Source organism: Lottia gigantea (assembly GCF_000327385.1).
Source record: "Lottia gigantea unplaced genomic scaffold LOTGIsca_3, whole genome shotgun sequence".
NCBI classification, from domain to species: domain Eukaryota; kingdom Metazoa; phylum Mollusca; class Gastropoda; family Lottiidae; genus Lottia; species Lottia gigantea.
Window position 1 is genome coordinate 1,928,104 of NW_008708986.1, and position 23,084 is coordinate 1,951,187.

At 34.9% G+C, this 23,084-nt stretch overlaps 2 protein-coding genes across 2 annotated transcripts; both read left to right on the top strand.

The window, feature by feature from the left end:
- Positions 1 to 8,791: 8,791 nt before the first annotated feature.
- LOTGIDRAFT_228531 (hypothetical protein) lies at positions 8,792 to 10,297 on the top strand (the record flags this gene model as incomplete). The annotated part of the gene is made up of 2 exons (XM_009057133.1): positions 8,792 to 8,943; positions 9,483 to 10,297. Coding segments are annotated over exons 1-2 (852 nt in total), but the record flags the coding sequence as incomplete, so codon positions are not given.
- An 8,502-nt stretch (positions 10,298 to 18,799) lies between these two features.
- On the top strand, positions 18,800 to 21,203 carry LOTGIDRAFT_228532 (hypothetical protein). The gene is made up of 2 exons (XM_009057134.1): positions 18,800 to 19,023; positions 19,547 to 21,203. The coding sequence occupies exon 2, from the start codon at positions 19,581 to 19,583 to the stop codon at positions 21,075 to 21,077; it is 1,497 nt and encodes a 498-aa protein (XP_009055382.1). The 5' UTR covers positions 18,800 to 19,023; positions 19,547 to 19,580; the 3' UTR covers positions 21,078 to 21,203.
- The last annotated feature ends 1,881 nt before the right edge of the window (positions 21,204 to 23,084 follow it).

Genomic DNA, 23,084 nt, shown 5'->3' on the forward strand with positions numbered 1-23,084 from the left:
ACTAAAAGCTGTAAGTGGGCGTATTCTACCTTGCCGGGCAAGCTAAATTCACCCTATATTCAAGCTGCTTAGTGTATATTTCTTAATTGGCTACAAGAGGAAATGATTAATATATTCTTGTTTCTGCCCTGGCAAATCGGTGTTGGTAATTTCTTGGGACTTACCCCAGAAAACCGGATACTCCCCATTACAAGATGGTCGCAAATAGTATTCTTGTTGCAAAAAGTTGGTAATGAAGATATACACAGTGAAGGGGAGATAAACATGTTATGGTTGGCTACAGACATTCAAAAATTCCTTGCCACTGAATCATAAATACATGCATTGGTCAGAAATCTATTAGATTATTTCTAAATGCAAAAAAGGGGGTGGTACAGAGCTTTTTTAACCTGAAAAGTATTGCAGTAAATGCGCTTGACCTCTCTGAAGCACGATGGTTACAGTTATTGCTTTCAGCTTATTTGGAACACCAGTCTGGATGAAACTCGATATGCTGATGTAGATTGATATGATCTCGATGGTCAGGTAATATAACGATGCTTGAAGTGTTTTAGGGTTATTGCTCTTGACATAATCAAAACTATTTAGACATAAACTGCCAAAACCAGTGGTTTGTTTGCATAAAAGAAGCTAGAGTTCAATTTGGATGAGTCATGGGATCCAGAAAAAACTGCAGAACTTTTTATTTCCGGATTATTCAAAAAGTACCAAAGCTAAGAATTGCACCCCCTTCTCATGAGACAAAATTGCTTTGGGATTTAGAATTGTGTTGATTTTCATAAAAAAAAATGCTCACCCCTGATTTCCGATTGGAGTCCAATTGGTTACAGACCGTGGGATATTTGGCTCTGGGTGAAATGAAATAAAGTACCTCTTGATTTTGTTGGAAAAAAATTTAAGGGCAAAGAGGGGACAAATTCAACTAATATCCCTATGGTAGTAGAGACACTGATTCTGTCCCTGTCTGCTAGGCCAATATTGGCCAAATATGTAACTTTGGGCCTTTGTCCTGAAAACGTTCGATTGTAAAGTCTTAGGTATGTCTATATGTGTAAGGATATAAAATCGTATTTATCATGTCTATTTATATCATATTTCTAGGAAGCTTCGTAGTAAAACAACTCGATTAACTAGTCACGAATTAGGAGATATGGTCAATGAATTTTATGACTTATAAATAGGGACTAAACTTTTACACTGTAATAGGTTTTTGTTATCAAAATGGCGACTTTCCTCATATTTAAAGTATACCGTTTTTAAAAGGTTTGGCCTAATTTGATCAATAATATTCGAAGGCAGGTAATATACTTTCAATTCACATATAATTGACTTTTACACCAATGCCATGGTATGTAATGTAGATGTTTCATTGCTCAAGAAATTCATTTAATATATTAAATCTATTGTTTTATTTTTACACGTTAGCCTAAGTTTTTGCATCTACCGTTTCATGTGCCACTGTCTTTATAATTAACTCTTAAAACTATATAAAGATTGGAAACAGTAATTTCTCATAAACTTGTCTAGACCATCGGAATCATTGATCTATCTTCCCCAGTATCATTGTCTATAAAGCTGAACCGCCAGAAACATTATGACTTTCCTAGTATCATTGTCTATGAAGATTTACCACCAGAATCATTGTTAATTCCAAAGTATGATTGTATTTAAAGCAGTACTACCAGAATCATTGTTAATTCCAAAGTATGATTGTATTTAAAGCAGTACTACCAGAATCATTGTTAATTCCCCGGTATCATTGTATTTAAAGCAGTACTACCAAAATCATTGTTAATTCCTCACTCAGTATCATTGTATTTAAAGTAGTACTACCAGAATCATTGTTAATTCCCCGGTATCATTGTCTTTAAAGTAGTACTACCAGAATCATTGTTAATTCCAAAGTATGATTGTATTTAAAGCAGTACTACCAGAATCATTGTTAATTCCTCACCCAGTATCATTGTCTTTAAAGTAGTACTACCAGAATCATTGTTACTTCCCCGGTATCATTGTATTTAAAGTAGTACTACCAAAATCATTGTTAATTCCTCACTCAGTATCATTGCATTTAAAGTAGTACTACCAGAATCATTGTTAATTCCCCGGTATCATTGTATTTAAAGTAGTACCACCAGAATCATTGTTAATTCCCCGGTATCATTGTATTTAAAGCAATACTACCAGAATCATTGTTAATTCCTCACTCAGTATCATTGTCTTTAAAGTATACTACCAGAATCATTGTTAATTCCAAAGTATGATTGTATTTAAAGCAGTACTACCAAAATCATTGTTAATTCCTCACTCAGTATCATTGTCTTTAAAGTATACTACCAGAATCATTTTTAATTCCAAAGTATGATTGTATTTAAAGCAGTACTACAAGAATCATTGTTAATTCCTCAGTATCATTGTATTTAAAGTATACTACCAGAATCATTGTTAATTCCAAAGTATGATTGTATTTAAAGCAGTACTACCAGAATCATTGTTAATTCCAAGTATGATTGTATTTAAAGTAGTACTACCAGAATCATTGTTAATTCCCCGGTATCATTGTATTTAAAGCAGTACTACCAGAATCATTGTTAATTCCTCACTCAGTATCATTGTCTTTAAAGTAGTACTACCAGAATCATTGTTAATTCCCCGGTATCATTGTCTTTAAAGTAGTACTACCAGAATCATTGTTAATTCCAAGTATGATTGTATTTAAAGTAGTACTACCAGAATCATTGTTAATTCCCCGGTATCATTGTATTTAAAGTAGTACTACCAGAATCATTGTTAATTCCTCACTCAGTATCATTGTCTTTAAAGTAGTACTACCAGAATCATTGTTAATTCCCCGGTATCATTGTCTTTAAAGTAGTACTACCAGAATCATTGTTAATTCCAAGTATGATTGTATTTAAAGCAGTACTACCAGAATCATTGTTAATTCCAAGTATGATTGTATTTAAAGTAGTACTACCAGAATCATTGTTAATTCCCCGGTATCATTGTATTTAAAGCAGTACTACCAGAATCATTGTTAATTCCAAAGTATGATTGTATTTAAAGCAGTACTACAAGAATCATTGTTAATTCCTCACTCAGTATCATTGTCTATGAAGATTTACCACCAGAATCATTGTTATTTCCTCAGTATCATTGTATTTAAAGCAGTACTACCAGAATCATTGTTAATTCCTCAATATCATTGTCTTTGAAACAGTACCACCAGAATCATTGTTATTTCCTCAGTATCATTGTATTTAAAGCAGTACCACTAGAATCATTGTTAATTCTCCAGTATCATTGTCTTTAAAGCAGTATTACCAGAATAATTGTTATTTCCTCAGTATCATTGTCTGTAAAGCAATACCATCAGAATCATTGTGACCTGGCTAGTATCATTATATGTAAAGCAGTTCCGACAGAATCATTGTTAATTCCTCAGTATCATTGTCTTAAAAGCAGTACTACAAGAATCATTGTTAATTCCCCGGTATCATTGTATTTAAAGCAGTACTACCAGAATCATTGTTAATTCCTCAGTATCGTTGTCTTTAAAGAAGTACCACCAGAATCATTCTTAATTCCTCGGTATCATTGTCTGTAAAGCAGTACCACCAGAATCATTGTGACCTGGCTAGTATCATTATATGTAAAACAGTTCCGACAGAATCATTGTTAATTCCCCAGTATCATTGTATTTAAAGCAGTACTACCAGAATCATTGTTAATTCCTCAGTATCATTGTCTTTAAAGTAGTACTACCAGAATCATTGTTATTTCCTCAGTATGATTGTATTTAAAGCAGTACCACCAGAATCATTGTTAATTCCTCAGTATCGTTGTCTTTAATGCAGTACTACCAGAATCATTGTTAATTCTTAGGTATCATTGTCTTAAAAGCAGTACTACCAGAATCATTGTTAATTCCTCAGTATGATTGTATTTAAAGCAGTACTACCAGAATCATTGTTAATTCCTCAGTATCATTGTCTTTAAAGCAGTACCACCAGAATCATTGTGACCTCCCTTGTATCATCCCGAAACAATTTGACTTTCCGAGTATCTTTTTCCGATACTGATGGACCACCAGAATCATTGTTTTGCTCTTAGTCACATTACCAATCAATATGGTTCATCTGTCATTTCCCTATTCCTAGTTTCAAAAACTGCAAAAGAAATTGTTTTTAGGAAAATCTTAGTAACTTACCTGGAAAGAAAGATGGTGAATAATCCTTGTTGATAATTTCTTTTTCATAAACTTTCGTAGTAATGCGATGGTTGCATTCTCATTTCCATGTTTATTTGGAAAATTGGAAAATTCATAAAACTAAGTATTTTTTGAAAAACGCTTTATTTTAATATTAAGCGTTTTTCAATGGTTAATTGCATTTTTATGGATACATGTAATTATTAAGTTTTTTGGAATTACCGGATTATATCAGGATCCTGTTAATGAATATATATGCTCTTATTGACCAAGTTTGAAAATGTAATTTGCTGAGCTTGTGTGGATTGAGTTCCAAATTGATGACGTTTCGATTAACAGTTTCATAGTTATTGTCCCTGACTGTATAGCGTCAAAAATAAACGGGCGTTGTCCACCTTTTCTGCTGTCGAGGGCATTTACTATCCTTTTAATTGAAGGAGAATCGGATGTACGACTTTGATTCTGAAATGCGTTACGGATAGCTGATGCCGATATTGTGTTTTTTCATCTGGCTAATCAAATATTTAGATGACGTTATCCCTTAACTGTATACAACCGCCCAGTTTAACCTATTGGTATTCATTTCGATCTACTAATACCAAGGTATTTTGAAAGGCCAGGTAAGCTGCCATTGATCGTTATATATTGGGCCCGCCTACAAACAAATTGCAACCAATAAGACCTTAGAAAACATACCTTTTAAGAAACTGTCTAGAGGGTCATCATCAACCAAAAGACGCCATTTTGTGTTGCAATCTTGAATACAAATATTATTGGATTGTTAGTTGTTTATGATTTAGCTGCAGCCTGTTAAATAATGATTAAACCTAATCTAATTTAAGGTAACAATGTAGCCTAAATAATAGTTTCGTTATGTTGTACATCATTGTATGAAATATATCTTTATATTTATGAAGGTCTATGTGTCTGATTCATTTTCAAATGCGTGTCCTTTGGAATATATAGTATAAATATTTATATAGCAGGAATTAGGTCCCAAGAATCAAGACGTGTTTATATTCATAACCATGGTATACAGTCAAAGTTCGAAACATGTCATTGAAAAGAAACAAAACTATTAAATGGATGGTCCGTCTGTCTGTCCACATTTAAACGCCCTAGAAGGCACTATTCTTGACGGATGTTGACAAAATTTGGTGAAAATTTTTTTTAACATGTTGAGAAAAAGTCGAAAAATATTTTATTTTATGAGTTATTGCCCTTGTTCTTCAAACTACTTTCACTGTTTCGCTGATTGAAATGCCTTTATTTCAAGCTTGTGAACACTAGAAGCCACTCTAGAAGTTTTTATCATCACTTAAGGAAGAGCCTTATCAACACATAAAAAAAGTTCTGAAAGAAATATAAGTGTTGGATATTACATATTGCTGATGGTTGCCGTTCGCCCATATGTTCTAATTTTAACAAAGCTGTCGGTAGGCTATAGTTACCTTATGTATTTAATTATAGTTTAAAATCGACTGCACGGGGCTTTGAGAAAAAACATTGATCTTCTTTTCTGAGGAAAAAGTTATTTTTGTCACTTTACGGATCTTGTTAAAAATTTGATAAATTTTTGTAGGCATTATTACTTATACTTTTATGGAGGTCTTTAAAATAATAAGATTATTATTTAAGTCGCTAAAGACTGTAAATATTGCTGACAACTGCCAGGGCGTACCTTGCCTTACCTGGCAAGCTATCTTTACATACTTTAGTTAATTGATGTGGAAAGGAAAGGCGTTAAGGTCAGTCATGTATAATAATCAAAAATTACAAAGACTACGTGTTTTTGTACCGTTCTAACTTTTCCACATTATTTTATCTCAAACTAAAGAATTTGAAATAAGAACATAATCAAAATAAAAATAAACTGTGATTTTAAGGGAAAAAATGCTTTTCTAAGATACGTGCTATTTTTCTCTTTTTACGGATCTATTAAAAAATGTGGCAAATTCGTTTGATAAGGCCTACCGGTCAACGCCTGTGAAGAACATATATACATTTATATATTTTTATTACACAAAAAAAATCAATTAAGTACGGTATTATACTTTTGTCATTTTGGAACACTTTGAATTAATTTTGTAATGTTGATAAGCCCTACCGGTCAACGCCTGTGAAGAACATATATACATGATAGAGTTTTAAGATAATTTTTACATGCCTAGGTGAATTAATTTCCAAGAATATTTCCATAAATCAAAAAATTATTCTTTGTAAAGCAATAACAATAACATCGTATACGCATTGATTTTTTCATTTTTGGTTAGCTATATACTTTGGATTTCGATCAACGTTTGAAATTTTTGTAAGTAGGCGACTAATTGATGCCTTTTTTCCTTTTTGCATACATTAATTATTTTGACACACAAAGGCTACCCATTTTGGCAATGTTACTGAAAATTGATATATTTTGTATATGCATAATTTTTGGAATACTTACATCTATAATCTAGGTATAATGTTTTATTATTGTAAGTATTGAAAAGGTCTGAGTTATTTTTTGAATACTTGGACAATTTTTGCACATTTTTGCATTATTTATGTTATAGTCTTAATCAAGATTTCAAAATATTGCTTAGGTGTAAAACATTTGAAATAAGATTCATGTTGAAAAAATTATAACCAATAAAGATACTAAACTAGTCTAACTCTCTCTGCTGATATTAATTGAAATTTGTGCATACTTTTGTCATGGTAAAATTTACTTAAATCTATCAGTTTTATGGGCCTAAATATAAAAAAAAACTTGAAAATACATTAAGTTAATGATGGAATAATTTGAAATCAAACTGTTTTTGAGAAAGTTTTCGCCCAATTAAAGTCATGTAACAAGTATTACCTCCATGAATTCCCGAATTAACGGAGACCATTATGACTTATGAATCTGTCAAATCAATATTATTGTGCATAAGATTGACGATACTAATTAATGATTTTAATTAATCATTAGTGCTATACTATTCGTCCTATACGTCATATCGAATAGAAGTAGACCTATACGAATACATTGTAGTTTGCTATTTTGGCGGTGGTCTCTCCCAATCCATCCAGGATTCGCCAGAATACTGGAATACTTAATTAGTACACTTAGTAAGGATTGTCTTAAATATTTCGCTACCGTTTGTTTCTGGAGAAGATTACTATTTTTAGTGACCTTATGCATGTTCAAATAAATATTTATAAAAAAAACTAGGAGTGTTTGGACAATTTAGGGAAATCACCGGACTCTTGTGCAGTGTATTATCATTGGATAAAATCTAGGAAATGCCGCTATTCATATGTATAGTGTTTGAAACCTAAAATATACGAGGCAAAGAATTCAACGAATTTGTGAAAGCCCGAGGCAGACCGTATTTACGACTTTAATGCTGGCAATGAAAAAACAAATCAAGGAATCCTCCCCCTATCGGTGTTATATCATGAGACGTCCTGACGTCACAGTTTTAATGACAATGTATTACATCTAATCGTATTTATCTTAGGCTCAAACGTATGTGTCTATATATGTTAATGCTTTTTGTGCACCATCTTCATAATGTCAAACATAGACTTATACCTTGGCTGCAATAGACATTATTCTTGTTCCGTGGAAGTTTGTAAATGCAGCGATTTGATTTTAATGTGTGCAAGCGAATAAAGTTAATCCAACAATAAGCTATGATGTGTTCGCAATGTAATGTTTAGTACCATTTTTTTCTTTTCTGATCTGTGAAATAAATTTCCTTACTTTAAGGACAAGTGGGCAATTTTGGGGGGTTGATTTGAATCTTGAATATATATAAATTGTCTTCAGAAGTAGGCTACTAGAAATATTATCAAAATATCTCAAACCAGGAATTTCTTTTTCGATTTTTATAGCGACGTCTTTTCATTTTATGAAAGTGTCTCAAATAAAGACGACTCTTTTTAACTTTAATTAAGTTCTGGCCACAAATGGATTTGACGATTAGCTGTGAACGCTGTTACTGATTTGCGTAGCTAAAAAACGTTTTTGAGACTTAAGTATGAATGGTCAAAAAAATTGCGCATTTGCCCCTTTAAAATTATATGCTTACAACTGATCTTATTACACACAAATTGGAAATATGTGTTACAGTAGAGACATTATGAATTTTATCGAATTGCGGGTAGGCTACAATTCGCATTCCTTTAAAAAATACTGTAAACTTATTCCAGATATATATATATACATCTATGGCCAGATTTAAATAAATGTTATATAAATAACATGAAATGTTAATTGAACAAGAGTCAAATATGAAACTGAAATTTTTGGGGGAATACCCGAATTATTACCAATGTTTCATAATGCCTTAATGACTTATATTATATATTTATAATTAATAAAATACAGTCTATTGAGCGACATGTATTTCCTTTCACTTGAATACCATTTTATATTTCACAAATATATATTTATATACATTTATTGCTTTGTGTGTATAACCTACAGCACAATATAAACACAAAGCAAACTTTATTAACTCTTATATCGTATTCTTTCAATGTTTCTGCTACCAGGGGCCGGGAATAGGCCTATATTTGACATTCGACAATCCTTGACAGTTTTTCGAGGGACCTTCATGGTAGACCGTTGAAGAAGGAAAAGTCTAATGTTTGGATTAATTATTTACTAGTAAAAGGCAGATTTTTAAGTCGGGACATAACAAAATATCAAATAACTCAAACAATGTATAGGCTTCCATTTGGATTAATGAATTGTGGAGGTAGCAGATTCAGGTTTTCAAGAATTGTTTTCGTGGCGTCAGTGCTCGTGCGATACAAATTTGTTTGCTTGAGACGGTTGGAATATAACCAGACATGCAGATGCTATTTTGAAATGAATTAAAAAAAAAATGAAAAGGAAATCACCAGGCGAAAATATACCCAACCCGAGAACTTGACTGTGGTCTTACATAACATCGTATCCCAAAGGGTTTTGACATAGTATGATTTATGCGAGTGTAGTTTGGACACGATGCCATACTTATATACGAAGCACCAATGAACTGATTTAAAAAGGGTTTAAAATTTAAAAGATTAACCTCGAATGAGGAACTGAGGTTATAATCATTTTTATAGTTAGTTTGGTAAATTTAAAAACACATACGAAACTTGCCGATATATAAATAACGGCCACTCCTCTCGTATGAACAAAATCAGAGTCACTTCTTTTTAAACCTTGGTCCCATCTATTCATTGCATTGATCAGGGGGTGTAGTTTGAAACGCTTTACCTGAATTTATTGAATATGTTTGTATTTCAGAGATGGAATTACACTTGGAAGAAGACAGTGTACCTTTTGTTGTCCGAGGTCCTGATAATGTGAAAGACGTGACTGTACCATTTATTGCCAGAGGTCCTGATAAAAATGACACTATACCATTTATTGTCAGAGGTCCTGATAAAAGTAACACGATACCAGTGGTTGCCCGAGGACCTGATATAAGTGACACTGGTGGTTTTATGGGCATACCAGAAAATAGTCCACGATCCGATGAACACTTGAAAGAAAGTATTTCCCTGTGTTCTTCAGGAGTGTCATCAATGAACAGTTCGTTGACCAGCTCTGGTGATTTATCTCCTGAAGACACATTATCAAGAATCTTAGTACATCGAGATTATGAGGAGCATTCTGACGATGGTGACAGCCGACTGTATGGGTCTGGAACAGAACCTAAGTTGTCGTCCTCAGTAGAAGTTCATTATCCCCCCTCTACATTAATAGCCAAGAATCCTACCACTGTGAAGCCATTAAACGTACTTGTGAAGAAGGCCGATGAAGCGAATCCAGAATTAAGAAAGAGTTTCAGCCTTTATCAGTCCATTTACACCGACGCTGTTGAAGCCCAATTCTCAGACAATTCAGACATTTTAAGTGGCTTTTCTCAGCTTTCAATTAAAGACGATTCCTATCCGCATGTGTACGGCGGAAGGCTAGTTACAGGCGCAACAGAGCAAGATATCACAGGATACAGATCTTGCGAAGCTGCCATTGACAAGTCTGATTTGATGAAGCCTGATGAAGATCATGAACGTTGTCAGGGAATGCTTGACAAGCTCAAATCATTCATTGATCAGGTAAAGTGTGACTTCCCAACTTCTAGTTTTTTTATTTTTAATTCAAGTTGTCTCATCTAGGAGTGCTACCTTTCCTAATAGAAATCAGAAATGAAATTACTGAAAAAGACTTTGTCCATACTGTATGATGTCTCTCTTGGTGCACAATTTGATCTCCTTATGATGTTATTTCTTTATTTTCTAATACGTTATGATGCGATTACCTTTACTTGATCACCTAATGATTGGCTGCACAGTAGTAGCCAGCGAGTGGTAGACATGGAACTGTGATAAGGGTTGTTGTTTTTTAGCCTTGCAAGTTGAATATTAATTAATGTTTTGTGTTTCAGAATAAGATTTCCGAAAGAGGAAAGAATAATAGAAATAAAAGCTATCATGAAGTTCCGAGACAAGATAACGCCCATGGTCCAAACTCACAGAGACGGGGCCCATATAATCGCTTTCCAAGTGCACCAGCTTCTACAGAAGTTTACCCAGAACCCTTCAGGGGAAATCAATATGGCAATATGCCAGAAGCCATGCAACAACATGAACTACACGAAAATGATTATGTTGAAGAACTCGTCTTTGTTGATAAGAGTGTTATGGAAGATTTCATTATAAAGTATTCTCCAGAGAGAGATCCGATGACTGATACAAATGAACAGGTTATTCAAGGACCCCCTTTAGCTCTCCCATCTTTTGTCAAAACCTTTCATACTAGAGCAAATATGTACAGTACTGCGGAAAAACAAACGACACCATATCAAATAAATCACCAGACGAACAACGACTCAACACAGTATATGAACAAATTGAATTTGGTATCTCAAACACACCACAATGCATTATGGAATAGCCAATACCAGTTTACAAACCCTGCCGTCAATCCCTCACCACAGTTTCCTCCAGTTAACATATCATCCCAGGGATATAATGCTGCAGAGACCAACCACTACAACATACCCAATTATGATCAACCTTTTGATTCCTCAACGAATATGCAGAACGTAATGATAAACGACTATAATAATACGTACAGTAATCAGTCGTTTGCTGGCCCAGCTGGTATCTTGTCTTCACCGACTCGTCCGCCAATCAATGTTCCAAACCATGGACATTTCAACATGATACATTATGATAATCAAGGCAAGGGTACAAGAAGGACAAACATCTCACACAATAGTCCTACAACTAGTATTGTGCCCTCATCTCCAACCTCGTCAGAGAAAAGCGTACCATCGCCAACCAGTCAAACATCTTTAAAAAGTCCTGCGATGATGGAAGCTCAATCACCCTGTCCATCAACACCAGAGGGCAACATTCCAAATATTATATCAAATTGTAAAAACCTTTCTGTGTACAGTTCAAATTCTTCTCTAAGCTCTGGACACAGCTCGTCGTCTGCCAAAGCCACTGCAGGTGAATCACCAAGAAACTTTAATGATCAAGACGGTCCAGTGAACATTCAGGGGTCTATTGGAACATGTTTCGTATCATCACCAGATTATCCACATCCAACGTATTTTGGCCCAATCCCAGAAGTTGATGACATTGCTAATACTACAGGTGAAACAGCCCAAAACCCAAACAGAGAAAACTATTCTGAAAGCGACAAAGATGAAAACGACGACGATGATAGGAATACGTAAGCTAATCTTTCCTCTCTACGTATGAAGCCCACTCTCTGATTTTTCGTAAAGAAGTAAGCTTGAATGTCGTGGAGTCTACATAGCAAAATTATATGTTGTTTTCACTTTACTTGGATGAGGGGCAAGTAGAACGTGAAGGTGTAATTCATAGAAAGTACTCCTTGTCACCTGATATGAATGGCAGAAAAAACACGCAGCGAAATATTAAGAGCACTAATAAGATATTTTTGATCCACTTGAAGAAGGAAATGACTTTCCAAATTTTGAAAGATCATTAACAAAACATTGAATCTCATTTCAGTCCAGTTCATGACCTAGCCTATTTAGCAGGAGATGAGTTTAAAGCAGAATGTAAGATGTTTATGGAACATGACAATGGTAGTGAATTAAGAAGGTCAATGAATGTTACTAATGGTGATGAAAGGGTAAGCTTCAGCATTCTTTCGTGTAATACCCATATTAATTTTGAAAAGAATAGGCTTTAGTCTTCACCAGATCCAATTATTTGTTGATTTATAACATCTTGTGCGACATTCCATACAGTTAGTCATCTTCCTTAATGTTCATTGAAGTGAAGCAAGTAGCTCATTTAGTTTAAATAAGAGTATTGCTGGATGAAAGCTCATATATTGTGTGACTTGTATGAAGATGTTTTATTGTGCGCCCTTATGCTGCTGACATGGGTTTCAGATATGAAATCTACCACCATGACCAAGAGCTATAAGTAACATATTTTTTAAAGATTTCCTAAAGATGAAATTTATCTAACATATTGACGTATTTCAGACACCCCTGTATATTGCTGTAATCAGAAATAATATTGTAGCTGTCAAGTGTTTTTTAGACCAAGGTGCCGACCCCACTAAATACTGTTATCGAAGAGTCAGTGTAAGTAGTCTCCTTTTCGCAGTTTGGCTTTTAACCTTTCATCTGACTGTCTTTGTAGATCGAATATTTAGATCGGGTTTTCAACTGTCAGTGATGCAGTTAAAAGTCAAAGCAATACAGTATAGATCCATTGGAAATGACAAAATGGTACACTGAAAGCCTTTGGCGCATTATGAATTGTAATGAATGTGAACCTTTGAAATCTGACAACAGAGCCAACAACATCGTTAAACTGGGGTTAACAAGGGTTAGGTTTTATATACAGGTTTCCAGGTTTCCATTATGACCATGATCAATATAGTTCCGCTTTGAAGTAAGATTATTAAGTAGCTCTTCTTATATTCTAGTATGGATATGGTAACTATATGCAATACTATGAAAATGTACTACATCTGGCTTGTGAAAAAGGTTTTGAAGAATTGGTTGATTTATTGGTGGATCATCCTTCCAAACAAGACTTAGTCAACGCCAGACGACAGGGAGATGGTAAGTTGAATAATGATATACTCTGGCCACAATCTGGCCAGACTCTGATACTGATTTACATCACTGGAGCAAGGAATAGAGAAATGGAATGGAAAAAAGTAGACAATTTACACGAATTAACCAGAAACTCATAATATCATTTATATGTTTCAGATAAAACACCCTTACTCATTTGTCTAAATGCTCATGATGTGAACCAAAATAGACTGAGGATTGTACGACAATTATTAAGTAAAGGAGCTAATCTTAATCTGAAGGTAAGATCTTTTCCTTGGAAACCATCCGAACGCGATAGACGAGGAATACGCTTCTTTTTTAAGGGTGTTATCCACCAAATTCGCCGGGGTTATGCATATTGGTAAGTTTAAATGATTTAGAGACGCTTTTTGAAAAGAGTAAATCTGACATGAAATTTGCTTCTGTGTGGGCGTATGGCTAATCGGTTGAACTTTCAGCTGTTTGATTATATCGAAGTCCCTTTGTATTTGTTATGATTTTCATTGTAGGAAACACATAGTGGTAAATCCCCTCTAATGTTAGCCATAGAGAAACACGAGATAGATTTTGTGAGAGAGGAATTGGGCAGATTGAATCCAGATTATCGTAGAGAACTACTGGAACAAACAGATTATGATGGCAACACATGTTTACATTACTCAGCCCAGATAGCATCACGTGACAGCAATGGGAGACCACGTGATAATCACACGAAACCTACACATACCAACCTCAAACCACTTACTGATGAACAAGTGCAGAGATTCAACAGTTCTCTTAACCTGGATGGTGCTAACATTGATGCTCAAAATCTTGATAAAGTTAGACCTAAAGATCTAAGGCGTGAGTTGGTAAGTTTACCGATCTTGTTTGTTAAATATTGCACTATGGTCGGTTAAGGACAATTAAAGCTGAATAACGCAATAAATAATACTACATTGGCAAAGTATATTCTCAGAACATTTAGTAAGTGGTACGTCAGAGTATCAGAGAATGTCATGTCGTTCCTACCTTGCCTGCAACATGCGCAATGTTATTAGGCTTATATATTCTGCTAGAGCAGTAGGCATGATTAATCAATCCACTTGTTATGTATGACACGGGGGGGCTCACTATCTCCATTGTTGATGTATCTTGACCATACTTAGTTCCAACTTTTTGAACAAGACATTGTGACCTTTAATTGGCATCTATATAGTACTAGTTTTTCAAAACTTGATATTTTATGTTTTTCTGCCCATACATCGATTTTGGTGAAGATGGTTAAAGACATGTAGCTAAAATTAGAAAGCATGCATGTACTATAATCCTAATTTATTTTCAGATTGCAATACCCAGAGGTTTGCATCGCAAACGGTAAAACAGGGGTATGTTGTATTACAACCGGATGAAAATGCCAAGATAAACATGTCTACAATTCAGTATGCCTTGTAGTCGCAAGCAACTAAATATAACGATGATCTTTGTAATACGACATCAATTTAGGAACCTACTTGATTTTTATAAGAAACTATATGTCAGATATGAATCAGGTTGTATGGGGAACTAGAAAACCCGGAGAATTTTGCGCAATAGTAATTAATTGTTGATCCGTGGATTATTTTCTCTTTCCGTTAACGACTTTTTGATTTTTAATTGGATCCCATTCGTATCAGCTTCGGGGCTAGAATGTTGCAAAATTTTGCTATCCAACCAAACTCAATCTTCAGACAGAGTTGTCTGTTCTTGCCCATTTACGGGACAAGATGTCAGCCTTTCACGACCAAGTCAATGTTCAACTCGCTGAATCTAATGAACATTGGCAAAGGTTGAGACTAATGAGACGAATCACCCATATTCTTTCCCATATCTCTGTCGTTCAGCTAATGTTAAATGTGAGCAACTGCACGCGGTTCGCCTTTGAGGCCATTTTGAAGAGTATATTTTACAAAATATTTTGTAATTAGTTTTTTTGATTTTTGAGTATTTTTTATTATCAATTGTTTGTTATTTTCTCATTCCGGTGTCTTTTTTGCCTAAGAAATATATTTTTATAAAACTGTTTTGATGTGCTTTTTTGAAAAGAAATTTTTAAGAATTTGGCAAAAAATGTATATTCAGGCATTTTTAATTGAAATAAAATATTTTTTTTATAATATATGTCGTGTCCGAATGAGACAGCGGATGAGTTCGACTCGTTTTGTCCATGATCGGTTTAGTATTTCTTTTCTTATGCCAGTTAAATCAATCGTGAAGCGTTGAAATTTAACGGCCATAGAATTGCCCTATCTGTATGGTTTGATAGAGGCAGAAAAACCGTTGTATCGTCAGCGTACATGGCAACTTCTGGTAGGTCATTTGTAAATACAACAAACAAATAGGTCCTCGGACGCTTCCTTGTGGTAGCTGCTCTTTGTTCCGTTGACTCGTACCTATTGTCTCCGGCCTCTCAGAAATTGCCGGATCCATTCTAGAACGTCACCCTTGATTCCTCAACTTCCCCGAAATCTAAACTAGGAGGTTAGTGGAGCTTGATGGTCTGGATAGGAAACCATGTCTTGTTAAAGTCTGGTTTTGGCATATGGCCAGTAAGTGACTTTATCTCTTAACACCCTCAACACAGTTCGCCAACTGTCTATTTCTAATCTATAACTGTTCATTCTTAAAGAGGAACTGTACATTATTAATTGTAATAATGGACAATTGTACGTTAAGACAATTAGGTTAAGACCTGACTGTGGAATTTAGGTATAACAAACAGACAACAAAATACAAAATTTATTATAGCCAACCGGTACACTCACGTAATAATTAAATAAGGCAATTATATGGATATAGGCCTATACTTCTGGAATATTTATTACTTCAACGTTTCAATGTGGTTCTCACACAGTCATCAGGAATATAATGATACAAACATGTAACTAGAAAAGATATAGGCAACAACAATAACAACTAAAATATAGAAAACAAAGGTACAAGATATGAAGCCATACTGTGGATTAACTACTTACTACGTAACGTAATAATGTTTCACGCCTGGAAAAAATGAAATAAACAAAAAAAGTAATATAAACGTATATATATAGATTTATAATCTAATGAATGACATATCTAGCGATTTCACATTGCCGCGAGTGGAGTCAACATACAAAATTATTTTAAAATGCAAATTACAGTTAAGTGATTACTTGGCATTTTTCAAAAGCAAAACATTACGTTTTCCTATAGATTTTAAGATCGTTGAACATAATGTATCAACACTTATTATTATTTATGATACTGAGTGTTTTCAAAATTGCTGTAATTAATTATTGGTGTATAATATTTTGTATTGGTGATTTGGTTCCCATCTAGTATTCAGTGAGCATATCGCATTCACAATTGGAGTTAATCAGAAACAGTTTATAATTAACTTACCTCAAGGTCATATATTTTTCATACATTTTCATTGGACATCTCTCAGAGTATATTCTTTGTTTTCATATGCCCTGGTTATTTTCGGTGTCATTTTTCGATGTTGTAAGCCTCCTTGATTTGTCTTTGAAACATCCTCGTGATATTCTAAATATTTAAGGTCCTGATTATCTAGTTTGACTGTCAGTTGAGACAATGTACTCTACGAAGATTACAATGTTCCTGTCCAGCTCTTAAGGCGAAATGGAGACCCAGTTGAAAGACTAGGGTATCCAACAGTTGTTGTGGACTGCTGGTTCCAAGAATCCCATTATTCCACATCATTTCTCATTTATAATATCGGCCTGTCGTCTCTGTACACCTTTTAACTGGCGGTTCAAATCTTTCATTTTTGCATCCAAAACAGCCTTCATTCCACGAAAATCACCATCTTCTATCATAGAAAGAAAACGACCATTCTGTCGCATATAATATTGGGTCGAAATAATGATTTCATACAATGTATTTGGTTTATAATCATCACCTTTTTCATTTTTGATTTCTGCTATAAAATATCCAAGTAACATATTAAGATGTTCATTTAATAGATTAAGGATGTCACAATGCTCCACATTTAGTCCATCTATGTGCCCTCCATTTTTGGAAAAGATTCACCGCCAACTTTGATTTACCTTCAGTTTTCTTACATAAGCCATCTTTCACTAAAGTATTCAAATCTTATCTTGAACCGGCAGTTCATCTTCATTTGTTATTTCAGGAAATAGATCACTTTTTAATTGAAAATTTGGCTGGGCACTAAATGTTGTTTTGTTAAAAAAAAACATCCCCTCGACTTGAAGACATGATGCTTGACTAATCAATGAATGATAATCATTTGATTTATTTGTTAATGATAAAATCTACTCAAGTTCATGAGTTGTGTTAAAACATAGACTTGCGGCAAGTCACGCAAGCGAATACGCCCACCAGCAGCTTGATAAAGAGCTAAATGTGAACTGTAAAACAAACTGTATATCGTAGCCTGTAGGGTGAGCACGAGCCAAAAAAAAATCATCGGATCCTCACCAAATTCAATAGTACACATCTTCATAACGCATACAAAAGATCAAAAGAATCAATAGAGAATTGTAGTCTGTAGAGTGAGCACGAGCCAAAAAGTGGAGAAAAAAAAACGAACGCGATATCAGAGTTTTATGCGATATCTCTAAAGAAAATCATCGGATCATCACCAAATTCAGTAGTGCACATCTTCATAATGATATTGACACATGAATGATATTGAGGCTTACGCGCCTCGGCTGATCTATTCTCTTATGTATAGTTTTCGGCTGCTCTCCCTACAGAAAATGTATGACTGGCTACGTCGTCGTAACTGTGTGCGTTGACAACGTAAGAATGTATGATAGAGGTTATTTCGTCGTTAGTGTCCGCCGACAAAGTGCGACTGGATGATAGAGGATATATGGCCGCAGCTGTGCGTAGACCAAGTGTGACAATAAGCTTCCAAAATGAATGACGGCATTATGAGCCGTTACTAGATAGTGGAAGAATATGTTTGATTGTCAATAGATTTAAGCGTGAATAATCATGAATTTATTTTCTATTTTTAATATTCTATAATACAATAATGTAGGTCTGTGGTATGTATAACAAAAAAAAAACATTTCCATATAGTTAGTCAAAGGGTATACCGGACATTAAACGTTTACTCGCCCTTGAACCTAGCGTTTGATTACAAAGAAGACAAAACGCGCTGAAAAAACTAATATCTCGGTACATGCTTTTGCAGCTTGAAATTCTGAATGACAAACAATTGTTAATGCACAAAAAAATATAGGTATATGCAGGTTCTAGGTAGGCCTATGTTCATATAATGACATCTATGTGGCGAAAAACAACAGCTTGGATGTCGGCAGCTATTCAACTAAAGTGTGTTGACACTATCAACATTTCTACAACGTTCCTGTTTCCATGTAGTGGACAAATGTTGGGAACAGATGATACTGACAACACACCTTAACACTTTTCAGTGATTGTCACCGATATTCTCCTATTAATTGAATAATTGCCAATAATAGACAAATGCGTCAGTAAACTCGCTTATCATTCGGTCAGGTTTTTGACAATCGTTCGATGAACCTTCACGACGTAATGTAAATTATTGTCATGTGTGGTTTGAAATGAGGATATAGTTTGAATATAAGTATGGATTTAAATGAAATTCTAGACGAGTTGTTATCTACATCACCTGATAAGATAACAAATACAGTGTATAGTCAGTTTAGTTTTACAGGTGACCGTTACTAACCTCTTTTCACACGAATAAAGGTAAGTATATAGCTCAACCTTTTTTATAATGAGTGCACAGGAGTCCCGTGTTTACAGGGGAAGGAGGGGGGATTACCCCGTTCCCCTCTGAGAAAATTCTGACAACCACCGAATTTCGTTACTGCAATTAAACACCGTACATCATTGCCTCTCCGGATGTATTACATCCGAACAATCAAGTCCGACTACGGGCCTGGTGCACAGAACTGCTATTTTTCCTAGTATAAATGCCAAGTATGTGAAAGATTCTTCTTAATGTTTCTAAGTAAACCACTTCGAACTGCTTGTCAATGTGGGATCTGAGTTGTACCCAAATTTTTGTAAATTATTTTGTAATCAAAGGTCAGTTCTAGTTTAACATTTGCTTTGAGAAAAAAAAACATTGAAAATCATAATCTTGTCAAATTTTTTCCCTGTATTATCATGATACGATTGGTGTGTCGAATTAGATTTTACTTAAATTAAAAAAAAATTCTATTTAAATATTTTAATCATTCGTAATTTTGTACTTTTCCCCCTTCAGGTTATAGCTGGTCTTTCACTCACAGTTGATTACTATGGCGCTCTGGTCACTATTTACGCTCATTGGTGTTTCATTGGCCTTTGACCTCAACGATCCAAAAACCAATCTAGACAGTGTGATCCGAACAACAGGATCAACGGATCCAAACATTCAAACAGTCAACTATATCAACGGAACTATATTCTTACGGTTTCCAGGTGGTACTCTGCAGAAGGTTTTCCTTTTGGAAGGTTTCAATATCGCTCGAAAGGTACCAAAGTCTTTCGGATATTTGTCTTTATCCAAAGAATTTTTGGTTTACAGAAATTACAAAACAGGGGAAATAATAGACGTGTTAATGAATCCTCAGACTAGAATTCCAAATGAAGTATTTTATATTCATAATGATCCAGTGAACGTTAACTTTACATATGGACAAATTACGCCATTTACTATACTAGAAAATGATCGAGTTGGCTTCAATAATGATATCTTATTGCAGTATCCAAATGTTCTTGATCCCCAGCACTACCCCAAATACACAGCGGGACCAATATACGAAGCTGATGAGCTGTTTCAGTTCTACACTAGGTACAGCAAATTGGCTACTACCAATATTCAGGATCTTAATTACACGAGCACATGGTCAAGACGATCGCAGTTCCTACCCTGGTTGGAGCTTGGTGGCATCAATGGACACATGTACTACGTCTCCACGAACTGGAAATGTTTACAAGGCTTTGCTGACGTTCCACAAGACATATTAGACATTGTTAAAAACAAGTTTCCTGATTTTCTCAATGCTCCAGACACATTTGAAGTTCCAAACGAAACGACATGGTCGGCCTTTAAAGCTGTCATAGACCAAAGGCGAAAAGAAGGTAAACCAGATATTATAATACCTGAAGTTAATATCAAACAGGGACTAAGAAACAAACCAACTCATTTAGATCCACTGATTTATGAAACTCTTGCCAAACTAGACAGTTTTACAGTAACTTTTACTGGCAGAGTTTATTCCGAAATTACTGGAAATAATCCCATAAACCTCTTTAAAGTTAAAGGAATACTTACGTGTAAAGTGAATCTAACTCCAGGAGGACCTCAAATTGTTGCCACAATTAAAGGGAACTTCTTAGATCCAAACACTGATCAGGTACTTACAATGTGGAAAAATCCCTTAACAAATCAAACGAACTATGTTCCACCCATTTCTGGTAAATATGGCAAAACTTTGTTTAAAGGAGACGACTCTGTATGGTCACTTCCAGTTCCCAAACTCGAGGAAACTGCTGTTGTTGGCGCCACTTCGCGTTCTTTTTTCAATAATGCTACAGGCACGGAAGATTGGAGTGTTCAACTCTTGGATGTGTTCTTTCCCAATGAAGATCTTAAATCAATGAACCCTTATATGTATGGTACATGGATCAAATACTCATCGTGGCCGGAATGGATGGGTATGACCGGTGATGAGGGTTTACTGGTTTGGCGTATGAATTTAGAACTTCTAAAAAGTAAAACAAAGTATAAAGGAAAATCAATTATTGGATGAAATAACTACAATTAATCTTTCTAATATTTCTAAACTCAAATTTGTCCATATAAGATACATACAACTTTAAATTGCTAGTTTGAAATTATTATTGATATATTCATCAAAAATATATGGATTTCCCTGATAATTTCTAAATATTTAATGCCCACACTTCCAAACTTCCTGAATTGTTTGAGTTGACTTCAGTTATATCTTTGTCGCCAGAATCACACGGCTGCCCGATAGCTATACACCCACACAACTGAAAATTTCATGGCAGCAGCGATGTTTTCTTAAAACATTTCTAATTCATCAAAAGATGATGAGACTCTTAGCAAAAACTTTAAAGCTATCGTTCTAACAAAAAAGTCATACCATGAAAACAAGATCATTTAATTTATCAGCATAAAAATTTCATCAACTCTTCAGCACAGGCTTTTAATAATAATTCATATATTTAAAGGCTAGCGCACACGAGCTGAGCAAAATTTTATTCGTGCCTCTTAGCTCATGTGTGCGGAGTTTACGTATGTTTTTTTCTTTCGAGGCGTTAAGGAAACTATCTGTCGTGTTTGATAATATTTTCCTCGAATGAAAAATACCTTACCGTGTGCGCACTCGAAAGCTCTTAGCTTTCAACTTTGAATTGGGGCGCATGCGCTAGCACGTGATCAAACAAAAATGGCTGCGCCCATCGGTGAATGCGAGTTTGTATCTGAAGCAATTATCGAAGACAAGTTGGTGGACATATGGGCGGAATATCCGTGCCTGTACAACGTACGGATCCCCCAATTATTCGGCGACGACGCAACAACAAAAGAAAAAGTAAAATTTCTTCATATTCTGAATCATTCGAAGGGTTGTTGACGTCCGACATTTTGTTTAAGTCACGTGAGTGTGACGTGATCTAGTTATTTGTAGACGTCTTTGACTCGACACCCGTTTACGAAAGCTCTAAGCTTAGCGTGTGCGGGGGAAACCGACGAAAGCTGCGAGCTGAGCTGGGAGACACGAATGAAATTTTGCTCAGCTGGGAGCTCTCGTGTGCTCTAGAAAGTTCGGTTGAGCAGTGGCATGGTAGGTTGGTTAAGTCATGGGCGAGCCAATCCCTGGCTAACTCCAACGAACCAACAAATTCGAAGGTAAAACGCAACAAAAGAAAAAACACCAAAAAAAAAAACTAGAAAGTTATATCCTTAAGGACAATCTCGTGACACTGCATTTAAAGTGGTAAAATTACAACAACGATATAATAAGAATAATATATTTCCCTTCTTCACAATGTAAAGCTATTACGAACTTGACTTGCAATAGCCACTATTCTTCTATCACGGAATACAGCGGTTTGATTGGATTGGACGACAGCGAATACAACCAATCAATCCTAGACAGAATAGCTGCAAACATTATGGCTTTGCGTTCACAGACTTTCTGTCGATGTCCCTAATGGGCTGTATTTGCTAGCGTATCAAATCAAATCGTTTCATTTACAAACTTCCACAATACAAGATAGGTGACTATTGCAGTCAAGGGAAAGCTTGACTTTTTGAAGATGAATATTTGCAGGAATAATTACATTGCAACAATATTAACATATAATAATAGTAAATGACAAGATTACGATTGTAAAGATTGATTTAGACCTTAAGAACATGTTTAGAACATTGTGACCGAATCGACCAAACTCCATCAGCGCAATCAATTAAAGCTATCATGACATAAATAATAAAAATATCAGTCAGCTATCAAGTGTCTGTCTGTTCATTGGAGGACATGCAATTTTCCAACATAACAGCGACAAGAATACAATTCAAATTTTTTCCCCATTGCATTGTAGGTGGGTTGCCAGTTCAAAACTGTAGATTATCCAGAAAAATAATACAACACGGTGCATTTGGAGACTAACTATACTTCCGATGGCATTCTCCTTAGAATATTGTCCAAATAATCAAAAATCACTTTCTGTGGATTGTAGCCACTATTTTAGGTTTATAATTCAATTGTATGTTATTCTCGAAGTTTGTC

Excerpts from the sequence above, each read along its gene's own strand:
- LOTGIDRAFT_228532 (XM_009057134.1), top strand. The coding sequence starts at position 19,581 with ATGGCGCTCTGGTCACTATTTACGCTCATTGGTGTTTCATTGGCCTTT.